The following is a 26565-nucleotide window of genomic DNA, read 5'->3' on the forward strand; positions in this document are numbered from 1 at the left end:
AATTGCCTTTTTTAGGCTTTAAGTAAATTTCATATCAAATTCAGCATAGAAACCTTACTTTAAAATTGTAGTACTTGAGAATACACACAAGAGGTCTCCTTTGTTAAATATTTCAGATATTTCAGGTTTGCTTAAGGTCTGTGAAATCTGAAATAGGAAAAATATGCCAGTTTACATTTTTGTCAAATAGTTTAAATAGGAAAAGGATGATAATGATGCTGGCTTTTCTTTCATTGTTCTCTTTAGTCAAGGGAAGAGGTGAAGTGACATTAGTATATATAACGATAGTAATTCTGTACTAGTAGAGGGTAAGAAAAGGGTAAGAAAAGGATCTTGACTTCTTTCTCTGCAGAACATTCTATGGCACTATTATTTTTCCTAAAACAATGGAAACAGGATATTTTTGAACTGTTAACGGTTCAAAAATATCCAATTAACTCTTAACCCATCATGTTCTACCAGTACATATAGCGGATATAAAAAGTCTACATACCCCTCTTAAAATGCCAGGTTTTTGAAATATAAACAAATGAGACCAAAATAAATCAGATTTTGTTTTACCTTTAATATAACATTTAAGTGATACCATTCAATTGAAAAACAAACTGAAATCTTTTTTGGGGGGGAAATAACAATAAAAAAACTAGAATTATGTGGCTGTATAAGTGAACACACAAGTAGGTATGTGGCTATGTTCAGAATTGACGATCACATTCAAACTGATGTTATATAGTAGTCAGTACACACACCTGTCACCGATTGAAGTAACTTTGATCAAGCCCTAATGAAAGTGCTTAATTTTTTTTACGGCATCAAACTGCAAGTTTTAGAATTATATATCAGTTAATAGTTTGACACATACACATATAAAAATCTGTATAGACAGATGGCAATACAAAAATATCAGTCATTAAATTCCAAAAAGTGATTTTAAATATAGATTTGCAATGCTATAACTTGAGATAAGTTTAGAGAAAATATATTTTATGATACTAAGCACCTTAAAAAGAACAGATGTTGATACTAGATATTATATTGTCCTTCCTCCAAAGACCTGAAAGTACTGCTTGCAGCACTTCTTCCTGCATACGCTTCCCTCACCTCTACCCCCACCACCCTGTAAAATAAATAAATTACATAAACTTCATGGCCTGAGGGAATTTGAACCTGGATTTCTCTGTTGTTTAGATTGCTCTTCCCTAACCCTAACCCTTCAAGATGTTTAACTATAACTTTCATAATTCCACAGCACAGACCATAATAACCACTGCAATTCAACAATATCTGTTGTGGCTAAAATAATCTGAACATGGAATCTGCACTTGGGCCAATTCACATAAACATGAAACATAAAGGGGGGGGGGGAATAACCTTTTATTAGGCAAACAATCCACTATTAATATTCAGAGTTATTAAATTTCTACTTGCTATTATTCTGCTACCCTGCTACTATGCCAGTGTTCACAATTTCTCGCAAGCTAAATAGATAAATAAAATAAATGAAATAGTTATTTTATTGCTACTTAGGCCTATTTACCAGCAGCAACAAACATGCAACACAGAATAAGATTTCAATGCTGCATCTGACTAGATCAGGACTGTCAAACTCGCGGCCCACTGGCTGTGACGTCAGTTTGACACTCCTGGACTAGATTATAAAAACACAATCCATTATGTAATTTATATTACCTCTCTGTGTGCGTGTGTGTGTGCGTGTGTGTGTGTGTAATGTGTGAGTGTGAAATGCATCTAGTATCTCACAGGAGATTAAGATGTGCACATTTTACAAACCAACGTCCCTGTGGCTTATCCCATGCTCTACGTCATTGCTACCAATGGCTGATTGCCATGGAGACCGTTCGACATTTCCATGATGAATATTTAGGTGCAACAGGTGTGCACAGACAGCCTACATTCTCCTTTCTGTTCTCATACAATGAACTAGTGAATCTTTCAATTATTATGGGTCACTTTCAGGTGCACATTGATTCGTTCATTTAAGAAATGATACATATAGCATCTAAACCTAAGGATAGGGAGTCCTAAAATTGAACAAACACACATATATAAATATATATACTGCTCAAAAAAATAAAGGGAACACAAGCAGAAGACATCCGAGATATGAATGAATGAAATAGCCTTATTAAATACTTTGTTCTTTATATACAGTAGTTTATACACTGCTCAAACAACTAAAGGGAACACAAAACTACTGTATGTAACGAACAAAATATTTAATAAGGCTATTTCATTCATTCAGATCTCGGATGTCTTCTGCTTGTGTTCCCTTTATATTTTTGAGCAGTGTACATGTGTGTGTGTGTGTGTGTGTGTGTGTGTGTGTACACACACACACACACACACCATTCATCCACCCATTTTATTTTATTTTATTAAAAAAAAATCTGGATTTTGATTATTGCACCACTTAAATAGAAATAGGTATAAGCTTTGAGTTTCCAGAATGGCTTGAAGCAAGCAAGAAAAAAGTGTGGCATAGGTTTGAAAGGAGAAAAATAGTTAATGCCGTTTGTAGCAAGATGAATTCATAGATAGAGTGATTTAGAGAAGAACACACACACACACACACACACACACACACACACACACAGAGCCTCAGTAATTTATATCATTTTGTACCAAGCACCTTCAATTACACTTGTTGAAGGTGCTCGGTACCTATAATATGTAACATCTGTGATATTAAGTGAAACAGAAAGGGTTAAGGTGCCATCTCAGAATGATAAGAAGTAGTGTTGTTTAGAGCCTTGGTAGTACAGTGGTCTAAGGCACCCTGTTATTAAGCTGGTTATTAAGACCAGCTGCCTGCAATTACTGCAGGTTCGAATCTTGCCAAGGCTCAAGGTTGACTCAGCCTTCCATCCTTTCTAAGGTAGGTAAATTGAGGACCCAGTTGTGGGGGCAATAAGCTGACTTTGTATAAATATACAAAAGGATGAAGGTTATTGCTGAGCACATTGTAAGCCGCCCTGAGTCTCCGGAGAAGGGCGGCATATAAATCAAATAAAAAAAAAAAAAAGATTGTGGAGATGGATATGAAAGTAGAAATCTGTAAGTTGGTAATAGCTGCTTGTTTTTCTTGAATAGCGTATAATATAAGAGGGCGCTATGGCTGAGCAGTGAAAGACATTGAGCTTGTCAGCTGGAAAACTGACCGACCAGGTTTGAGACCCGAGCACCACATGACGGAATGAGTACCCATTACTTGCTCCTATCCACCTAGCAGTTCAAAAGCGTGCAAATGACAGTAGATAAATAGGTACCACTTTGGTGGGAAGGCAACAGTGTTCTGTGCATCTTGGCATATACCATGCTGGCCACATGATCATCAAAGTGTCTTCAGACAATGCTGGCTGGAGATGAGTGCCACCCCTAGAGTCAGACATGACCGGACAATATAATGATTAATAAGTGATAGTAGAAGAACAAATTATGGAAAATATTCTGAATTAATGCAATTAATGCAATTCAGGAGGAAAATACCCTTCCACGTGATATAAATTTATTGATTTATTAAACCAATTTGTATAGCAGCCCATCTTACAAAATAGCAACTCTAGACAGCAAAAAAAAAAAAAAAAGTAAATAAAAGTTAATAAAATACATGAAACCAGACTAAAAGAAAGAATAACAGATAAATGGACTTTAAAAATAGCTGAACCACTTCACTAGTTCACCTATACCCTGGAGTCCCCAGGCTTGCTGGCATAACCAAGTTCAAATGTGACAAAGTTGACCTCACTTCAGAGAAGAAAAGATTCCACAGTGCAGAAGCCATAGCAGAAAAGTCCTGCAACCTATAGCTTGTCAAATAATGCTCCCCAGGAGACGGAGCATGGGGAGAATGGTCAGATGAAACTGAAAAGAGGTGGTCACTCAATTAATTCCATTCTGTGTGCTGTGCATTCATACAGGGCTTGTATGAATGAATAGATAAGAGAGAATGGAAAACTTCCATGTATCATTCGGAAAACTAAGAATGAATAAAAACAGCGACTGATTGGCGAACATCATCTTAGAAAAACATTTAAAAAATGAACTTGATTTTTTTTTAAATGTAACTGAATGAACCTAGAATTATTGAAGCAGTAGGCTGTGTTCCAATGAAAAACTTTAATATATTATTTTCCCAACAAAATAAAATAATACTTAAAAATATGTTGGCAAGGCTAATGAATGTATGTGCATTTATGCTGTGCTTGTTGGCTAAGCATGTGAATAATTTTTTGTGAATGTTAGCACTAGATGATGTAGCACATTGGATCTGGAGATGTTGGTATCAAAGATGAAGTTAGTTGTGATTGACGTGGACAGTGGAGCTGCAATTTATATATTAAGAATGAAAAGAGCTGAAAAGAGCACATAGATGAATTTTTGTACCTTTGTAGCATGTTTTCTAAAGATGGGAGAATGCATGAAGAAAAGATGTGAGGGATAAAAATTTGCCAAACTAAGAGAAAATAGCTATGCATAGAAGTGTGTTTCTGTCCAATTTGTTTTAAGGAATTAAATGTTGGTTATATAAGGAGAAATATAGTGGAATATAGCACTAATGGGGTACTATAAAGTATGTAACATAACATGAAAAAGATCAGTAAATATGAACAGGTGATGAATTAATGTGGACTGAATATAAAATGAACGACAGGTATTAAAGAAACACAATGAGGTAATTTGGTCATGCAGAAAGAATGGAGATTAGATAAATGGATAAATAGCTAGACAGACATATATATCTAAACATACACACAAAGAACAAATGGGCTGACAGCAAGAGGATGGCTGAGAAATTCATTAAGGAATGGAATTGAAAAGATCCTGAAATACAGAAAAATGATAATATATGAAGTGGTATATGGACGTAATGAAAGCATAGAAGCAAGAATAGTATTTAAAATTAGAAAGATATGGAGCAACTAGTGAATAGCACTGACATACTCTAGTTTTAGTTATATTTCCTTTTCTATGTCTAACCTCATGTCTTGAATTTCCTTGTTTTACTATTTTTTTTCTGTGTACAGTAGAATTTTGCTTACCTTAAAATAGAAATGCTTTAGGTATAAAGCATTAAACTAATCCAACAAATTATTTAAAGCCAGTAGTACTATATTGAGACTACTTGTGGTAGAAATTATGTCACTAAGGTACACTAAATGTCTTCTCAGCTATTAAGGCCATTCAAAAGCTACTTTTACAATTCACATATAAGTTGCAATATATTCACTTGCTCAATCAGGGCAAGTTAACTCCCATTTTCCAACAACTACTATTTTTCCATATTACTTTGATTCCCACAGTATCTAGGAACACTTGGTAGATGATAACCAGCAGCTTGAACCACAGCTAGATGCTTACTGGGACCCAGTGCAGCTCATGGGAAAGTGGTCCTTTATGGATATAATGAGAAATGCCAAAAACCTCCTCACATCTGTGCATTCAGGACCAGTTGCAGCTTCCAAGTATTTTAAAAGGGCAGTTCCATGTAGAGGAGTGGTTCTCAACCTTCCTAATGCCGTGACCCTTTAATACAGTTCCTCATGTTGTGGTGACCCCCAACCACAATTGCTCAGAGCGGCTTAACGCATTGTAAACCGCCCTGAGTCTCCGGAGAAGGGCGGCATATAAATCAAATTAAAAAAAAACATAAAATTATTCCTAAAACCATTGAAAATATGTGTTTTCCGATAGTCTTAGGCGACCCCTGTGAAAGGGTCGTTCGACCCCCAAAGGGGTCGCGACCCACAGGTTGAGAACCACTGATGTAGAGCAAGTTACTGGAATCCACATAGGAAGTGGCTGAGGTATAAATTCCCATGAACAAGGTCTCCCAGTTTAGGAATGTTCACAATTGGTACACAAGACAAATTTGTGAAAGCAGGGATAGCAAAAAGAAACAGACTATTATATTGAAGACACTCTACAGTGCTATATAGAATTCTTCAAATGATTTCACCTTGGACTGCCCATCTTTGAACAGCATGGACAGCTTTTCCAACATAGATAATTTTCTCCTTTAAGCAAAGTGATTGATTTTGAAATACCTGGAGAAGGAGATTAAAGAGAATTAATACAGGGACAGGTTTCTAGAGTTTTGCATCAATTGTTGACAAGCTCAGTCTCCTATATTTTAAAAAGTGAATTAAAGATTATTTTAATGAACTTTTTTCACCATATTTCTAATATTTCTTATTTTGGGAAGCTAGTAAAAAAGAATCCATTGGTATCAGAAATGTATTTGGGGGCATTCTGTCAAATATAAATATATGGAATGCTACAGCAGAGGGACAAAAACAATGAAAGCCAACTTTTTTTAGATTTAACAACAGACACTCATAAAGTTGCCTTGCAGTAATTAGAACACTTGGCTGAACTATATATGGTTTTCATTGATAGGTAGCAACTTTCTGTAATGTAAGATGTTTTAGATTGGATCTGAGCCATCTGCAAAATATTGAAATCATTTTGAAATGGAACAGTTGTTACAGGATGGCTTTGGCCATTTCCTATGAAAACTACTAAGGGCATCTTATAAAATACTTTGCACAAAACATATACAGCTGTCTTGATCTTTTAGTAAAAAAGCGAGTCGCAGAATGTGATATTTTGCATTACCTCAGAGAAAATAAAATTCTGGGATGCCAAAAAAAAAAAAAATTGTACAAATAATAGGCCCGAACATACTCTCTATAGATTGTTATTGCAACCCAGGGTTGGATAAGGCTAAAGGTGCATGCTATGAAAAGTATAGACTAAAGAAATCTATACTTTTAAAAACATCACTCTTATATTGAAACTTGATTTTCTCTTTACTTTCTCACATATCAAGAAAATATTAATGTCAAAATATTTTTAGAATTAGGTTGAGGGATGTACAAAGTTTAAGACTGCAGTTACAAAAATGCTCAAAAGGGGGAAAAGATGAGTTTGGATCTCAAGCAATTCATGGAACACACTTTTCTTACTTTTAAAAATGGGTGGATGTTATCTATACAGATAATCCTCATTTACTGACTGCTTGTTCAGCAACTGTTCAAAGTTATCGTTTTTGCTGAAAAAGGATTTATGACTGATCTTTGATCTTTTGTCTGTTACAATGTCTCTGTACTCACAAGTCACTGCTGCCCTATTGTAGATTATAACTTTCTAAACACGAAGAGCACAGAGTTTAGTCCTGTTCACATGAAGGGTGATTTCAGCAATTACGAAAGCATGGATGGAACATTACCTCACCAGTTGGACTTGACAAAGGATGTCTTTGCTGTCTGACTTTTGACCATTTATGTTATGTTATGTTATGTTATGTTATGTTATGTTATGTTATGTTATGTTATGTTATGTTATGTTATGTTATGTTTATTGGATTTCTATACCGCCCTTCTCATGAAGGACTCAGGGCGGTGTACAGCCATATTAAAACACATATAGATTTACAAAATTTAAAAACAATTTAAAATCGAATATATAAAAATTTGGCCCACAAATTAAAAACTAACATACACCCATTATAAAATTCATATTAGGCCAGCCCGGCTTGTTGGAACAAAAGGGTCTTCAGGGCGTGGCGAAAGGTATGCAGGTCGGGGATCATACGAACCTATAGGGGCAGCTCATTCCAGACGACTGGTGCCCCCACAGAGAAGGCTCTCCCCCTGGTGTCGCCAGTCGGCATTGTTTGGCCGACGGCACCCTGAGGAGCCCCTCTCTGTGGGAGCGTATTGGCCGGTGGGAGGCTGTCGGTGGCAGAAGGCGGTCTCATATATGCCCCAGTCCTAAGCCATGGAGTGCTTTAAAGGTGGTGACCAACACCTTGAATTGCACCCGGAAGACCACCGGGAGCCAGTGCAGCTCGTGCAGGAGAGGTGTTACATGGGTGCGCCGAGTCTCCCCCATAATCACCCGCGCGGCCGCATTCTGAACCAGTTGGAGCCTCCGAGCACTCTTCAAGGAGAGCCCCATGTAGAGAGCGTTACAGTAGTCCAGACGGGATGTGACGAGGGCATGAGTGACCGTGCGCAGGGCATCCCAGTCCAGAAAGGGACGCAACTGGCGTATCAGGCGAACCTGATAAAAAGTTCCCCTGGCCACGGCTATCATATGATCTTTCAAAGACAGCCGTGCATCCAGGAGAACGCCTTCTCTGAGAGGGCCATTTCTGATGAAATGTATTTTTCTTTGTTTTAATTTGTCTTGTTTTTGAAGATTACCATAAATTCTGGGTGTTCTCTTGGATAAATACAGTACATACAGAAACAGCATTTATTTATTTAAAATTATACTATTATCTGAATAAGACACCATGTTTAATTTTGGAGATTTATACTTAAATACTGTGTGAAACCAAAGGTGTTTTTCCAAAAGACAACTGGACTTTGTTTTTAGGACTTTGTAGGAAAAATCAAAATCTAGCTGCCTCCTGAAAAAGCACCTTTGGGACAACCATGACTTGGATGACTGACAATCTCCATATATATACTGTGTGAAATGTTTTAATACTTTTAAGCATATTCATAAAATATTTAAATGTAAATCACCTCATACTCAATGTATTATTCAACAATTATTGAATCATTTCTTCTGTGACTTTCATCTTTGTCCATCTTTTATATAATATTGCTGTGTGTATCCAGTCACCCTTAACAAAATGAAATTATCCACGTCTAACAACAGAGAAAATAATGTAGCATATTATCTGTACCAGAAAGTGATTTTTATAGTATATTGCAGAGTGATTTGTTTTTTGTTATATTCAATATGCTAAAATGTGTTTCAAAAGCTAACAACCCAATCTTCATTAAAAAAAAGTTACATGACCATTTAATACTGGAGATAAATTTGTTTCAAATTGCTTTGTTATAAAACAAGGATACACTTAATCACTGTTTACGTTTATACAGTACAGGACTACCCATAGATCATCAAGCCTAATAAATCCAGACCTTGATTTCAGGGAACAGAGACAGCAATAAAATGTAGATTATGTTATCAATAAAACAGGTTGTATGTTTAAAGGTAATCTTCTAAAATTCTTAACTCTTCATAATTATTTCATAAATCTAATCTTGTAATGTAATTTATCACGTGCATAAAATATTTCATAAAATAAATTGGGTTAAAATATATATTTTTTTCTTCCTAGTATTCTTCCTGCAAATGCAGGATCTGCTCTTCTTTTTTCAGATGAACAGAGCGTTGATCCATTGGTTGAGACAGGAACTGAACAACCAATTTAAAATGAGATATTGTATTTTATATCTTGCTGTATATTTTGGATGAAAATGTGTGCATGATTTTTACCATAATATTACTACTTCTGGATCTTGATTTATGTCTTAAAAGTTCCTCAAATAATTTCTGCGACTAAAATTGTATGGTTCTCTCCCAAATATATGAATATTGCACATAATCGGCCTTCTTCCAAGCAAATCAGCACAAAACAAATCAGACATCATTAACATTATATTTATTTATATTCCAGCTTCATACAAACTGGATAGAAGCATAAACATAGTACATTTCTACCATTTTCAACAAAAATATATAACCAATATGTACAATTATTGTATTAAAAATACAAAAGGGATACAGACTCCACCAATGTCTTTCTAAAAGACATACAGGTACAAGTAGTATCAAAAGTATGAGGAAATCACCAGTAAATCGTACATTCTGCACTTGACATCACAGAGTGAACTGAGATTAGCAGTTCTATGGTCTACAATTACTTAATTCCTATATAACATTTGTGCAACTTGTGAGACAGCTAGGTTTGTTCTGTTTTGCTATATGCACATGAGGTCCATAGCCTATATAATGAAACTGGCAAATGCATATTACATGTAAAATTACAAATGCATAATTGACAATATGATATATAAGCAAATAGAGAAAAGCTATGATTATAGGAGAAAGAGATTAAATAAAGCACTGACATTATTCAATACAGTGAAAAACCACTGTAAATTGATCTTTATAAGTTGATACTATTTACTTTTATCTACTGATCAATATGATCAGCTGAATTTAATGAAAAAACAAAAACCCAAGAACAGCAGTTCCTCACATTTGAGTACTACTCGGATTGGCAGCCTTCACTTTTCTGGAGTCTGTGCAAAACCAAAAATAACAACAGAAAATAGAAAGGGGATGTAGTTTCATTTCCAACACTAAAAGGTTCATAGCAGCTGTAAGCAGGTGATTGATACCCGCTGGCCTCCTCTATATATGCAATGTTCTGTAAAAGACAATTGTGAATAATTGTTCACTGCAAAAGCTTGCTGAGCAACACCTACTTTCTTCAAAAGGTTCACTATTTTCTAATGCTAAGCCAATAGCAACACAATTTGAGATTAGTATTAAGGGTTGGCACTGGTTGCAGTGTGTGCTGAATTGCCTTAATACATTACCCTGATTATTTCTGTCTGACAAAAGCCCATTACTTAGTACAAGGAGGAGGATGGAAAAAATCATGTAAGTATTTTCAGCAAAAGATGATATTGCCATTTGACAATTGAGGACAAATATTTTTACTCACCATCCTGTATTCCTTAAGGCACAGGAAAAGGACACTAACTTTCTTCACAGATTATTTGCAAGAGTCAATAGAACCACATCATTAGAGATGCAAAGCAACAAAACCAGCAATTCTGAAATTAATCAACTCTGCTTTGAGTGGAACACTAAAAACGAAGCTTGAAAGGCTGAATCCTTCCTATAAACCGTGGCATTTTTAGCTAACCACATCATCGCTTTAAACAAAAAAAAGTAGTCCAGGCTAGCAAACTTTCTTAAATAATACAAAATAATACTGTAGTTAATGCAGGTGTAACCTTTTATCCTTCTCCAAATACAATATATATATAGAGTAGCAACAAAGGCATTGTAAACAAGAAACAAGCACTGTGTACTTGAAGGATTTCAATACATTTCTTTCTTAATAAAGGCCAAATGCATTTGTCCACTAGTTGATCTCTTCATCACAATCAAGTGAAGTGCTAGGATCATGATTAAGATAAGAAAAAGAATTTAAAATGCTTCCAGGCATGGGAGAGTGCAGCCAGAGTTATGAGTTGATCTAGGAATTTGGAATGATACTGTGTGATGTAGTAGACAGCGACAGTGATAGCTGAGAGAGTGCTGCACTGCGCATTTCAAGCAACACAGTTTGAAAAGTGCCAGGGCAATTTCTTCACAGTATTTCACATGCAAGGGGAGAAGGGGAGAAGAAGCCCATGCTGCTTTAAGGCAGGGAAGGAGGCACAGGTCCACCATCCTTTAATTAATGTTCCAAGGCTCCTATATTAGGGATGTCATCTTGTGCTCTCCTTAAAGTTGGCTTACTTGTAATCCCGAAAGCTCCAATTCTTAGACGGCAGAGACTTGTTCATCTTCTGCAAACACAACATGACAGGAGGGAAATAAAGATAGACATACTTAAAACTTAATACCTCACAAATATATATATATATATTTATATATATATATTCTGTCTTCATACTTTATCTTCCTTAAACACTGAATTTTGGGGGACTATGTTTTCTTTATTTCCTCTCCACTAAGATACTACATGTTAATTTTAACATATCAATTAATTAAACTTGACAGGCAATTTGGCATTCTGCTTAGAAGTTTTTAAAGTTATGTTTGTCACATACTCTTTTCGTCAGTCTTGTCTTCTAGTGAATACATGCATTTTTCTTAGCAATAGTTTTCAGAAGTGATTTGCCATTGCCATTGCCATTGCCATTGCCATTGCCATTGCCATTGCCTTCTTCCTAGTCCTGAAACAGAGTGATTGGCCCAAACCTTCCTTGCTGGCCTCATGTCTAAGGCAGGACTAGAACTCAGAATTTCTTGATTTCAGCCCAGAGCCTTTAACTGCTACACCAAACTGGCATTTGGTATTCTTAAATTTGGTTCTATTTCATTATAATCCTGAATTATATATTACAATCGAAGTACACCTTTATAATTGGCCTGAGGGGTTTTACTCGAATTTGACCATACCCAGCTATTATCGTGGAGCAAAATCAAAAAGGCCACAATTTCTTCAGCTTTGCTTTAAATATCTTGGTATAGAAAACAGTGTATTTAAAAATGTCTTCAACATCTGTTCAGAGAAGCTCTTTTTCAACCAATACACCACATTAAAATAATTATCAACATGTGGTATGAGCTTTCAGCCTTTTACAAAGGCTTGGGAGAATCCTAGTATATTTGCCAAACAGTTAAATGATCTTTTCCTTCATAAACATATTCAGGCAACAAACTGAGAAATTTTAATGTCAGAGCCTGAGACATTTTTTTTGTAGATTTGCACCATCCCTTCTAATACCCTTTGTGAAATTATCCTTTTATGATTTTCAAAATGTGATAAGATGTTTACCATCCTCCTCTGTGGAAAACCCTTGAGACTGATAATGAGCAAGATGTGGGTCTGACTCGTTTGGTTTATGCCACTGAGGTTTGTTAACAGGCCTGATAGAGGAATGACCCTGTGATTGCTGCTGTGAAGGTGAAGCTGAAGTCCCAGGGGATTCATTAGACCGTGCCACCATCCTAGACCTCTGAAGTGCTACGTTGTAATCTGGAGGTTTTCGGGCTGGATGAGAAATTCCTTCTGCAAAATCAATAGGTATTCCTACATAACCCGGAGGGGTTGGTGGTGGTTCACGATAACGACCCTCTTTTCGAGCTGCAGTAAAATAATACACTATTAGCAATCATTTAAAAGTATTTGTGTAATTCATAATACATACCGATATTGACTTTATATTAAGTTATCTGCAATATCTTGCAAACCATCATATGCATCATAACGACGAAGCATTAAAAAAAATCCACTGCCAGTCTTTTGTGGATATGAACCATCTCCTCTAATGCCCTAATCTTTTTATTTTCAAAATGTGATATGATGTTTACATGAACTTGATTACATAAGCCAGTCAAAAGGCAGTTATGTTTTCAATTTTATTGATTCTCATGGGGAGCTGATCATGGGTTTAAAACTTTTCTATGAAGTAAATATCATACACAAATGTTTAATTTGGCTTAACTATGCAAGTGTATCTATCTACACAGTTTAGACATTATTTTAATGTGTATGTCTTATTTATAAGACACAAATAGAAACACTTTAAGAACACTACAGAGAAGACAGAAAAGCAATTGACCAGAAGTGGAGATTTAAAAACATTTTAGAAAGCACTCATAAAGGAAATTCACAAAGGAATGGTGACATCTGGAAAAGATGTTTTACGACTTTAGTACTATAAAAATATAGTACTATAAAAATATAGTACACTACATGGGTTCTATGTAATAAAGTGTAATATATCATTAGAATTTAATTGTTTAGCAAAAGGCAAATAATACTAAACCAATTTGCAAAGTATATGGTTTTAAATATTTATATATTTCCCTCCTCATAACAAGATTCATGTTTTCCTTAATTTTTTCAGCATAATTCAATAAAATCATTAATAATATTAAAACAAATGAAGTATATAATTCGAAGTACTCTTCCAATAAAATAATTGTTTTTGTTTATCTTTCAATTCACTAAACATTTGAAATGGTTTTTTTCCAAAAACAATTTCTTCAAGATGAACAAAGTAAAAGTAATAAATATTTGAATTGTCATAGAATGCAAATTGAATTGGTATCTGGATAAGCTAAAAGACAACCTAAGTCCTTTTGTGAAGAGGGGGAAATGAAAAATCAATCAATACAGACAAAGTTAGCAAAGAAGGCATTGGACCTCATTGTAGGTTCTGCTTTGGCACATTCCAGTCTCCCCACTCACTCTAATTTTTTTAACATAAAAAAATGTGTGTGTGTGTGTGTGTGTGTGTGTGTGTGTGTGTGTGTGTGTAGGGGGAGCTGGCACATTGCAAAGGACTTCTAGCATCATTTCTGTTGCTAAGACCATAATCTTTCTTAGGCAATAAACTGGTTCATTTGCAAGTCAGCCCAATTGTCAGAAAAAGGACAAAATTTACAAGGAAACATTGTGGGTGCTTAGTAACTTGATATTTTGTTAAAGAGAAAGCCCCCTATTCCCCCCCCCCCCCGGTCATTTTATGAGAAATAGGGTTTCCAAATTCCAAATATCCCAGTCAGCCAAAAGCTGATTTGGTTTCATTATATGTCCACACAGTCAAGTGAAAGTCAGTCTACTCAGAATGAGATTAATGCTTCCTGTTCTCAACTACTTTGATTTAACTGGGTCACTACGACAACTCTGGATGCTGTGTAATTACTAAACCATTATGATGCTAAGATATATGATCAGTAATTTGCTTTGACTTGTTTATGACAGCATTCTACATTCTGGTCATTTCCATAAGTTTTGGACCTCAACTGCTGTAATGTTCAGCCAGAATGACTTTCAGAGTTGGGGGAAACTGATGATGTAAGTGGGCTTAGGCAGAAGCTATAGGCTAAAATAGATTGGGTGGGAAGCAGCAACTGTGCATAGGAAATTCATTTTTTCCATAACTCTTAATATTTACACACATAGTCTTTATAAGTGTGTATTGTGTGTATTGCTTTGTGCAAATGAACTTATTAATTTGGCTTTAGCAACATGATGATTATGATGACAATGACAAAAGCAGTATCTGCAACAGAAAGCATTACTTTTCACAGTGTAAATGGTTTCATGGAAAAAAAGAAATTACGAGACAAAGGTTAACCTCTGGCTACATTTTTAAAAAGTCTAAAGAAAAATATCTATAAAATTAATTCATAATAAATACGTAGGATATTTTGTGGAAAACAAAATTAAACTTACCAATAAGACCCTTTGTATTACTTGTTGGCATAGCTATATGAGCTGGCATAGGAACCGGCTTTGAATCCTCTGTTGTTATAGACGTTATGCTACTGGATTCAGCTTCAATTGATACATCTTTCCCACCCTTCCGTTTTATGGTACCTGTATCACCTTCAGAGTCCTCTCCCCAGTATCCTGTGGAGGATGCCCAGCTTGCTCTGGACTGTGCTTGATCAAGGCCCTCCCTACCTTGACTCTGCCTGCCATACTTTGTGCCTTGATCGGAGAACATCAATGGGTCCATGTGACTGCCTGAGGCCCACAGTCCTGCCCCATCGCCTGAATTATCGAAATGAACATGTCCAAAAGGCAGAGTTTCCCAACTTCGCTGATGTTGTATTGTCTGTATGTTGTCATGGGAACCACTTGAGCAAGAAGTCCAACTGCCTCGGCCACTATCTGCTGCATCAAGTGATGCTCGATCTCCCTGATCCTGGGATAGTTCCTCCGTACTGGGAGAAGAAAGCATGGTTGCTGCAGCATAGAACCCTCTGTTTTCTGACAGGGCTGCATAGGAGCTAAAAGTGCATAGCAATGAAATAATTAGTCACTATAACATAACCCAATGATGTAACCAATAGTGACTGGTAGACTAGAAAACAAATTTTATACCTTTTGTTCCCCTGAATACCTTAAAAAGTTATTCCTCCCTTACTTATATTCTGCAATTATACAAAGCATTTTAATCATTACAGATTCAGGTAGTCCTCAACTTACAACTATTCATTTAGTGAACATTCAGTTTTATAACAGTAGTGAAAAATATGACTTTTATGATAGTTTTGCAGCATTGCAGCATCCCCAGGGTCACATGATCAAAATTCGGGTACTTGGCGATTGGCATGTATTTATGATAGTTGCACTGTCCTAGGGTCTTGTGATCATTGTAACCTTGCCAGATGGCTTCTGACAAGCAAAGTCAACGGGGGAACACTTAATGAATGTATGATTCACTTAACAATTGAACTGATTCACTTAAACACCCTGGCAAAAATGGCCATAAAATGGGGCAAAATTCACTGAACAATTGCCTTGATTAGCAAGGGAAATTTGGGGCTCAATTGTGGTCATAGGTTGAAGACTATTTGTACTGTAATGTCCAAATACTTGCAACTAAATCTATCATAATCAGTTCTATTTCGAGTAAGATAAGTTTGGGTTTTCAACATATATTTTTTCTATTTTTTTTCTTTCAGAGAATAAGAATATAAATGAAATAAATAAGATATTCAGATCTAGCAAAAGAACAGATCAGGCTTAGAAACATACGTAGTATGGTGATACACAGATAAATAGATGCATTGGTAGACATACACACATACACATACACAGTTTTTAGGTTTTATGACCCCAGGAAAAGGCAGCTGCTTCAACCATTGCCTAAAGGACCTATCTATATTTATATGCTGATCTGCTTTGAAAGATTTTTTTAGATATTGAATCTAAAAGTATAGCAGAGAGGAGGGCTCAGGAGTAGAATTAGTCTGGACTAATTAAGTAAACACAAGAGGGCAAGGTCTGACCCCCCCACCCCCACACATTTGAGCCTTATCTAATCTTCACCAGGCAAAAACTGCTGGCTGGGGATATTCCTGTGAAATAGGCATAAAACAATAAATTAGCAAGTTTGAACTCCACATATCTGGGTTTGGTTGTTCATGCCTGACATTTGATCTTTATTACAGATCTTATTGGTTTAATTTTATAAATCCTACAGTTTAGTCTTATATTTCATATAGTTTCTAAGTCATCAACAGGCAAAATTGTTGAAGTTTTATAGCAACATATGTATTCAAAACCTGATTCAAAGAGTGAAATAAATAAATAAAAATCACATGGAAAACTTAAATAAATATAAGAAATGAACATCATACCCTAAACTGTACTGATCCGGTTCAACCATGGCTCGTCTTTCAATCCTGCCCACTCCAAGATTAGTCTCAACAATGCTGACTGAGTGTCTCTGTCTTCTTTCATCTTGTAGAGACCCTGACATGGAGTCAAAAGAAGAATTGCTGACAATGCTAGATCGAGAAGAAATTTCACTGTGACCAGAGTCGGAAAAGTTATCCACTGTGCCACTAGGAGCCAGCATGTAACCTGCAGGAAGAATAGTTTAATTACTTAATAAAACTTTCCACAATTTTTATAAAAAATGAACAAAACAAATTCAAATGTCTTCTTATTCCAAAAACAAATAAAGTATAATGGAATATTGATAACATCTCATTTCCAAGATCCTGAGTTTGAAAAGGAGGAAGAATAATATGCAATGTATTCTTTTGATAAATGTATCTTTTTTATCAGTTTGATACCCTACTTCGCACAATCTGTTCTTTTTCAGTCTTTGGCATGATTCCTTCACAATAGACAACTATACTTGCACTTTTTATTCAGTTCTGACAGAATAAACATGTCTGGCTATTCTATCCTTAATAATACAAAAATAAAAATGTGCAGTAGTTATTCACTTTCCTTGAACTTACTGATATGCTTTTTGAAAGAATTTATCTCCACATATGGAGATACTATGCCTGAAAATGAAGGCAATCCTATGACATTAAATTTCCATACTTCTCCATAATTATAATTCTTGGCAGCACACAAAAAGGAACATAACTCATCCACAGCATGCATGCATGCCTAAATAAATGAATGAATGAATGAATGAATGAATGAATGAATGTCAATGGAACAGGAAGAAATGATAATTAAAAATAACTACCATTTAGCTACCATAAAGACAAAGCAAGAAATAAAGAAAAAATATTTAGAAGATTCATTATTTCATAATGAAGTTTTTAAAAGTTCTTTGTAATTGCTTTGTATTGTTGCTTCAGAAGCCCTCTGGTGTCTGGGCTTATCAAATTTCCAAGGAAAGGCTTCTCTGCAGCATATGGGTCACGACAGAGAAACCTATTTTCCCAGCCAAATAAAAGTAAAAAAACCTGACTTTTCTGATGAAAAAAACAAAACCAGAAATAAAGTTATAGAGATTATGAGATTATGATATGACTATAAAAAGTTGGCTGTGGCTGAGTTAATTAAACTCTTCTAAGTCTGTTCAGATGAATCAGCTTTTTTTTCTAATTTTTTCAGTCAACTGAATGTAAAGAGAGCGCATAAAGCAGTTAGCAGTGTTTTTTTGAGACAAAGAAGCATTCAATATTGCCTATAAATCTATACACATTCTTGCATATATTTTAATATAAATTTAAGAACACAGAGAAAATTATTCCCTTAAGAGACTTTATGACATAACATATAATTTATAATGGAAGCAAATGTCTCTTCATTATAAAATATGGTTTACTGGATTTTTGGCAACGTATTATATTTTTGGCACTAATGATTATGGCTTGTTAACTGTTACTATAGCTAACTATGATTAGAGAAGAGAGCATGTGAGAATTTTAAAATATTAATATATTTTATTGTATATTATTATAAAAAATATTTTATAATAAATTTTAATATATTTTAATATATTAAAATATTTTTTAAAAAATTAAAAATATAATTAATATACATTTTCTTGGAGAGCTCTGGGGTGAGGTGGGAGGAGAAGATAATTGTGAAGAAGCATTTGAAATTGTGTCTTCTGCTTGCTTCTTGTGGCGGTCCAAACTTCCTTCTTCAGAGAGTGAAAGAATTTTCTTTAAAGCTTGTGGGGAGTTTATGCCTTAAAGGGAAAAAAGAAAACAAACTTCAGATATATATACACTTTCCTGAGTATGTGCATATTAAGGCACCTCATGGACCTTTCAAATGCAACATTAATTACATTTTAACTCACCATTCATAAAGCTCATTACCCATTTACGTTTATCTTCACCACCCTGCCAGGAAATTACGCAATATAGAGAAACGGAAGAATGACTCCCAAATCTCAAAGTGTATGACACTCTTGCTAATGTCAACTCATGCCAATTCATAAATTATTATGATTCAGAAGAAACAACTGATATGTACAGTTCATCATAGTAAAAAAAGTAAGCTTGAATAAAATACATGCAAATAATAATCAATTCACTCTCCAGATAAAGAGACGATAAGATATTATTCACATATGCTCTGGATGGTTGTTCCTCATGAAGAGAAGAGACTGTGGGATTGCATTTTTCCACCAGCTTGAGCACCAGGAGATGATGCAATTAATCATCTTGCTCTCAACCACAGTGGAGACTTAAAAGACATTAAGTCAAAAACCTTGCTTTCTAATCACTTTTGGAAATTGCTCATCAGCTACTATTAGAAACCTTTGAAGTGACAAGTTTAAAAATGCTGGGTGAGGCTGCTTTTAATCATGAACAAAAAGTTTTAATCATACACTTAAAAAAAATTAAAGAATCTGAAAGAAACATCAAAAAGCTAAATAAGATTTTGATCCTAGAAAATTATAAAAAGATTAAGGGTCCAGATAAAATTGGAATAGTGAATCATTTACAATAAAATTTTGGAATTAATTATAAAATATGAACAGCTTCTTGTGGGAAATAGATCCTGTTTTGGTTGTTACAAGACATAACATGCATAAAGATTATTATGTTTACAAAAACTGGGTCCTTGAGGGGATTAAAGATTTTAGAAAGATGAAAGCTTGCAAGATGGTGCAAAATGTTCTAACTATAAAAATGCTTAATTTATTTATTTTTTTTGGAAAAATGGAATCAGAAAATAATAGTCATAATATCAGCGATGACAGTAATGGTCTACTTTTATGGACAGACTATGTCCAAAAGATGTCATTGAAGAAATGTGAGATGCAGAACAAACTTTATCTGACAAGGTAGAGATAGTATTGAAAGTAGATTTAAAACTCACAGTCCAAGAGATTAATTTGGAAAAATACATTTTATTGGATCTACAAAAAAAATTGGCTGAATTTTAAAATGGAAATACAAATGACAAACCAAGAAAGTGACCTGAATAATATTTTCCTACTAGCTTAAAAAAAAGAGACTTGTTAAAACTTTGAATATTTCTGTGTGATGGGACGAAGAAGAAATAAAAATAAAATAAAATGCTATAACAATATTTGAATGAAATAGACTGAGATGGTTAGAATTAAATGGGAGGAATATAAAGTTGGTTTATTTGATCAAAGTTAAAATAAAATATGTTGTTCATTCTGGTTACCCTTTATGGACTTTCTGCTGACACGAGGACTGAAAAGCTGCTACTATTTATGAATCTCTCATAGATAAGAGATGGGATATGGAATGAAGCAAAAATATTTGTAACATTAAAAGGCGAAAACTTACTAAATATGTTTATGCTTGTGATGAAGATTTGAAATCACTTCTTTATACACTTTTTCTTTACTGTGGTCTTCTTTTTTTTCTTCTCTTTTTTCTTTTTCACTATTCTTTTCCCTTCTCTCTATTTTCTTTAAGTTTAGCTTGTATTAGATTTTACTATTATTAGCAAAATTCTTAATAACAATTGTATATATTTTTATTTAATTTTTTTGTGAGAATTTGTTTTCCTCCAAAACAAAATTCTTTGTAGAACTTACCAAAGGGTGGGAGATCTTTTACTGGTACTTTCTTACGAGAAGGATAAAGTGATACAGCAGGAACCTGTAAAACCTGGTTTGCTTTGGACTGTTGTTGTTGCTGAGTCTTCTGCTGCATCCCTGATCGATGTGTAACTGGGGACGTTTCAGCTTTTCCAGACCGTTTGTCTCCTGGAGTTTTGGGTACTTAAGCAAAAAACATAGCATGACATAGATTAAGATGATAATTGATTATGTTAGAATCTTTGAATTTTAAATTGAGTCTAATGACAAATGGTATTAATATCTATTTAAAAAAATAAAATATAATCTGTTCTCAATTCTAAAATATTCCTTATTCAACTGAAAGGCAATGTCATTAAAAATAATATGACATCATAATAAAGAGTAATAAAACTATTTATATAGTTTAAGGCATGAAAACATAAGATATTAAAAAGAAAAGTGTAAGAATGTGTAAGTACAATCTACATTGGTATAAGTAACCAGTTTGCTAATGCAAACAGCCTAATCATAAAAACTTTTCTTACTTACATGGCAAAAAAAAAATATTTCCATTTATTTCCATTTATTTATTATTTGTAACCTTCCGTAAACTTATATACAATAGGAAAGATTAGATTCAATTAAGAAACTAAAAAAATTATAAAAAATGAAGTATTTTAATAAATAAAACCCAAATGTTTATGAATAGCCAGGCCTGAACTTAATGCCAAATAAAACTACTATTAATATAAGTTGACTTGGGTGCAGTTTATCTGTACCCCAATAGCTATTAGAGTACAGAGGAACATGATTCAGGATACTGTAATTTTGATTTTAAATTTATTTCATCCCTGTCATTTTGGGATAGTAATAGAGCAAAAAACAATACTTACATGTATTGCTGGCTGGTTCACACTGCAAGGACAATGCCTGGAGACTTTCTTCATCCATTTCCAAGTCTAGGTTAGAGAGATACTGTTTGACTTTTCGAGCCATCTGGGCATCTTCATATAGCTTTTTGGCATTAAGAAATGAGCTGCGACGCACCCGTTTTTTGTGTCCACCTGTTTGTGCAACATCAAGTACTGCTGTGTTTGTACTGCCTTGGCTAAGAGATCTAGGGTAAAGAAGATGATAAGTCTGAAATTGAGCTCATCGCTAAATCCTTTAAAGAACTATAAACATGCAAAGTTCTGCATGAAGTCAATCTATGGTCAAAGCTCACATGCCTCAGTCAGGTAAGTCATACAATTAAAATAAAGGCTAAAAATCAAGAATTTTAAAATCACATTTTAGTTATAAGTCTGTGCATATATTCATTAAAATATATCCATAATACCTACTCTGCCCAAAATAAAAAATAATGAAATTCTACATCATTGGGAAATGATCCGTACTAATTCTTCACAATAATCTATTTCAAAAGCAGTACTAGTAAATAAAATGGGCTCATGCATAAAAATATCACTAGTGAGTAAATAGAGATCAAATTTCACTGAAGGTTAATGTCAAATACTTTTTAAAAAAATGTATATTTGGAAGTATATTTATTAAAACATTTAATTTGTTGCAAATACTGTAACAAATCTCTCTCTTTTATTTTCTCCAGTTGAAATGAATATCTTGTTATATAATAAAGACTCTTATTAGTTAATAAGGAAACAACATGCAGGTTTGGATGTTTTTTTGTATGGGAGACTTATATCTAAGTAGTTAACAGCAAAAATGAAGTTTGGTTTGAATGAAGACTGATTTGTAGAAAGATAATTTAGTTAGTTGAGCTGTAAAAAGCACTGTATTTAAAATGTAATTCACACAAATTTGGATAGTGCTCCTAATTTCTGAGACACATTTAAATTTATTTTTGATATAACTGAACCACCATCACACAACCCAATTTTGGAACATAAATCCCATTAAATGGGACTGCTAAATCCAACCAAAGTGTCTCATGACTTGTAAAATTTCACAGCTCTTATATTTATGACCTCAAGCAAAAGAAGCACTAGGATTAAATCTGATGTAAGTAAAAAAGTGTTATCAAAAAGGAAAAAGTGCTAAGGCATCAGAAAATTAAAGAGAAGCAAGAAAAGTACAATGCAGATGTTCAAGAAAGGAATGGCTGCCTGTATTGTTCTCTCCAGCCACTTACCCCAGACTCCTCCATTTCTTCTTCCTGCAAGTGAGAGCCATGAATATTGAAGCATGGATTTAAGAAAGAGACAGAGAAAGATTATAAGCTCAGAAGAAAAGGGTCAGACTCCAGGACAAGCTGTAACAGACATCTCAGAATAGCCTTCTCTCAGGCACTTTTTCAGAACAATTAACAATTATATATCTTTGACATTGGATTGGGGCCAATAGGGCCATGCTGGTTCTGAATGTGCTTTGACCTCCCTACAGAACAAACACCAACTGCCCATACAACAAAGCAATAAAACCTGATTCAAAATTCTGGGACAGTTTTTCATTGGAAAATAAATTTTGGGATTTCTATTTAACAAGTAGTTTACATTTCCTTGCCTTTCTGGGCAAGATACCACTAATAATATGAAAGGCTTTCATTGAATCAAGTGGAAGAGATTTATGTTGTACAGCACTATTTCGTCCCCTACTCATCTGGCTTGTTAAAAAGGTAAATAAGATAGTGACTAATTGTACACTGCAATTTGACAGTCTTTTATTGTCACTAATTAAGAATCTTACATTATCTGTTCTCCTTTCTTGCTTAGAACACAAAAAAGTGACCCTGCATGGACAGTCATCTTTATGATACCAATGAGTGAGTATTCTTTTCTTAAATTACTTTAAAACTCATACACAGTATATACTGTAGTAGTTGCATTTTGATCAATCATGGTTCATCATGATAGTTGATAAATCCAAGAATTCAAAAGTACCGTATTTTTCAGAGTATAAGATGCACCAGAGTATAAGACACAGCTTAGTTTTTGGGGAGGAAAATAGGAAAAAAAAATCTGCCTACTAGGTATATTTGGCTAGTGTCCTTTGTCTGGTCAGCTTCAGCACATTAGTTTGCTGGTTGTTATCCCCTGCCTGGGGATAAAAAACAGCTTCTAAGGCACAGCTGAGAGGAAGCAGCAATGAGAAAAGCAGGCAAAGCACGGGAAGATAGCTTCACTTGGCTAGCGCCTAGTTAGGGCTGAAAAAAAGCTTCTAAAGAACAGCTGAGAGTCAGCGGAGAGTTGAGGGAGCAGGCAAAGCTGGGAAGATCGCTTCACTCACTACTGCCTTTTTAGCGCCTGTTAGGGCTGAAAAAAAGCTTCGAAAAAGCTACATCAGAGTATAAGACGCACCCAAATTTTCAGCCTCTTTTAGGGGGGGAAAGGTGCATCTTATACTCTGAAAAATACGGTAGTTTTGAAACAAAAAAACCCTGCAGTTGGATATAGTTAAAACTAGTCAACATTAAACTTCAGATTCAATCTGATGGCACAATGTCATTGCATTGTTTTATTTTTCTTTCCTTCTCTTTCTTTGCCCTCTTTTTACATAATCATAAAGTATGATTATAATATTATGAGCTAAATTTGAAGCACAACTGATGATGTTTTCTTAATACTTAAGAGGTTATTTTTTTATTTTTCCTCTTCTTTCTCCTCTATAAATTGCTCAGGTAGTTTATCCCACTCCTTTCCTCACTATAATACTATTTCTGAATTTTGCCTACATCTGACCCACTGAGAATGATAAAGGATTTGACATGGAATATATCAAATATATAGAATAATTACAACTTCTTAAGATTGCTTGCACTGAATTGTGTCAATAGAATCATCTAATTTTCCTGAATAAACATATGTAGAATTTCATCCAAATTATTAGAAAATGTGTCATGGTAATACAACAATCTGAGTGCTTATGCTGAAGTAGTCATAATGAGAGAATAGATAAAAATCAGCGGGAAGACAAACCCTGAATACTAATCTCTAAATGGTGAAAGGTTGAACCATTATGTATAATACTTATTGAACATGTTGGATTAAGGAGTCTGATGTGAACCTCAAAAGGGCAAGTACATTACTTAGAAATGCTAAAAAGATCATTGCTTATTTCAGATTGATAAATACAAGAATGCAAGGTTATGTAAAAAAAATGCAGTTATCTAAGAAATAATACGATCTCTTTTCCAATTCTTGATGTCATTTACAATTCTACATGTTTATTAGTTATGTAAATTAACATAATTAATTAGCATGATTACAATAGAATATGCCTGACTCTTATTATATAGTAAACTGTTTAGTACATATTTTAACTGATTTTCTGTTGGTCAGCATACTCACCGAGTCCTGAACATTAAAGCAGGATCCATATTAACGGAAGCCATTCGGCCCACGTGGCGGATCTCTTTTGCAATCATTCTTAATTTCTCAAAATTGACCAAACCTTCCACTTTGGAATCATTTCCTGTATTACAAAATAATTATTAGCAAAAAAACTATTTGTTTCCATTTGTTTAAAAACAATTGACACACTTCAGAATGCTGAACACATGGTAAGTACCTGATGTAATTTTAACTTACCTTCATGAAGAAATGTAAGATCCTTTTTTATTACAGGGAACAATGGAATAATGGGGGGCTGTAGATTTTGACTATTCAAGACATTGCGGTATTTTGCCATGTTTCTAGATGGATCAAATAAGTCCTGAAGATCTTGAAACAATTTCTCGTATTTGCTTGGAAGTTTTTCCCACGTGGTTCGTAATCTTGCAACCGGAGCTAAATTCAGACCACTAAACAATATTTTTAAAAGATTTTTGAAATTTGCATGTGCACCACTCATATTCAGTTTGTTAAGCAAGAATTAAATTAATCCAGTTAACATAAAAAATGGATGAAAATCAGACAGTAGTGAAGAAAGCCTTTCAAGAATTTAATCTTTAAATAAAAGCAGAAATCTTCAAACAGTATTGAGTTGAAGGACAATGAAAAAATAATACAGTATTTCTCTTTTTCTAAATATTCTCCCATTTTATAAAGCTGCTACAGTACAAAGTAATACAATACAAAGATTTGACAATTATTATTATAAAAAACTCTCTGGGCTTGAACCTCTGCCTTGATATTTGACATTCAGCCTTTATTTCAATAGACAGTAATTTGGCTAAAATATAGGTAGTCTTCAATTACAACCACAACTGGGACCAAAACTACTATTGCTAAGCAATGTGGTCATTAAGTGAGTCGTGCCCTATTTTATTATTTTTGTCATGATAGTTAAACAAATCACCGTGGTAGTTAAATAAATAACACAGTCATTAAGCGAATCTGTCTTTCTCTATTGATTTCGTCAGAAATCAGCTAGCTAGGAAGGTTGCACGTGGCCAGGATACTGCAATCATCATAAATACCATGCCGGCTGTTAAGCATCTGAATGTTTATCATGTGACTGCAGGGATTCTGCAAGGGTCGTAAGTGTGAGGACCAGTTTTAAAGACTTTTCCAGTTGCATTGTAACTTTGGTTATTCAGTGAATGATTATAAGCCTAGAACGATGTGTGTTCAAATAAAAAGGCCAGAAGTTCTTTCAATAGTATTAAGGTATTAGCAGATCAAAATTGCATGTTTTCATATTTAATTATAATAATAATAAGGGGCAAGAAAGACAAGAAGGACATCTTGGTATAAATTCACTGTACCATGTTCAAACTTTGATTTTAAACCATAAAAAACTCCAGAAAACATATTACTGTGGAGAGCTAGTGTTAAACATATATTGTGTATAATTAAAGAGATTATTTTTACAAAATGATGTACTGATGATATATGACATTAGCTAAATTGTCTAACATTTATAAAGAAATATCAAATAAGGACTGGAAATGTGAAAAGGAAGGGTGGACTTATTAACATGTATGGCAAAAAAGCAAGAACAAGGATACAAATTCATACAACAATGCAAAAGATATTACAGTCTGATATCATGATGAAACTAGAATTATTCTGAGTCTTATGGACAAGGAATTAAAAAAGAAATACGGGATTTCTGGTTAACATAAACAAATACTGATTGATTGATTGATTGATTGATTATTGATTGGTTGACTGATTTAATATGCCAACCGTGTGTCCAATAAGGCAACTCTGGGTGATTTACATATCATAAACAGATAAATGCCAAAACAATTAAAATTTAAAACCATGCACATTAAAAAAAAATTAAACTATGCAAAAAAACA

General features: G+C 34.2%; 1 protein-coding gene across 2 annotated transcripts in view; it reads right to left on the reverse strand.

The window, feature by feature from the left end:
* RAPGEF2 (Rap guanine nucleotide exchange factor 2) overlaps positions 1-26565 on the reverse strand; it is a 275274-nt gene that overhangs the window by 22061 nt on the left and 226648 nt on the right. Inside the window, exons 21-30 of one of the 2 annotated variants that reach the window (XM_070949029.1) lie at positions 24908-25119; positions 24668-24791; positions 22513-22536; positions 21254-21477; positions 20376-20561; positions 18387-18539; positions 16732-16957; positions 14816-15375; positions 12407-12715; positions 11362-11411 (exon numbers count right to left, since the gene is read on the reverse strand). In XM_070949029.1, the coding sequence (XP_070805130.1) occupies positions 11386-11411; positions 12407-12715; positions 14816-15375; positions 16732-16957; positions 18387-18539; positions 20376-20561; positions 21254-21477; positions 22513-22536; positions 24668-24791; positions 24908-25119 (2044 nt within the window). In that variant the 3' untranslated portion in view covers positions 11362-11385. Of the gene's footprint in view, positions 1-9467; positions 11412-12406; positions 12716-14815; positions 15376-16731; positions 16958-18386; positions 18540-20375; positions 20562-21253; positions 21478-22512; positions 22537-24667; positions 24792-24907; positions 25120-26565 lie in introns of those variants that run through there. The other variant, XM_070949027.1, reaches the window with a different exon arrangement.

Source organism: Pituophis catenifer, unplaced genomic scaffold, assembly GCF_029215685.1.
Source record: "Pituophis catenifer annectens isolate HBS135680 unplaced genomic scaffold, rPitCat1.0.hap2 SCAF_8, whole genome shotgun sequence".
Taxonomy (NCBI): Eukaryota; Metazoa; Chordata; class Lepidosauria; order Squamata; family Colubridae; genus Pituophis; species Pituophis catenifer.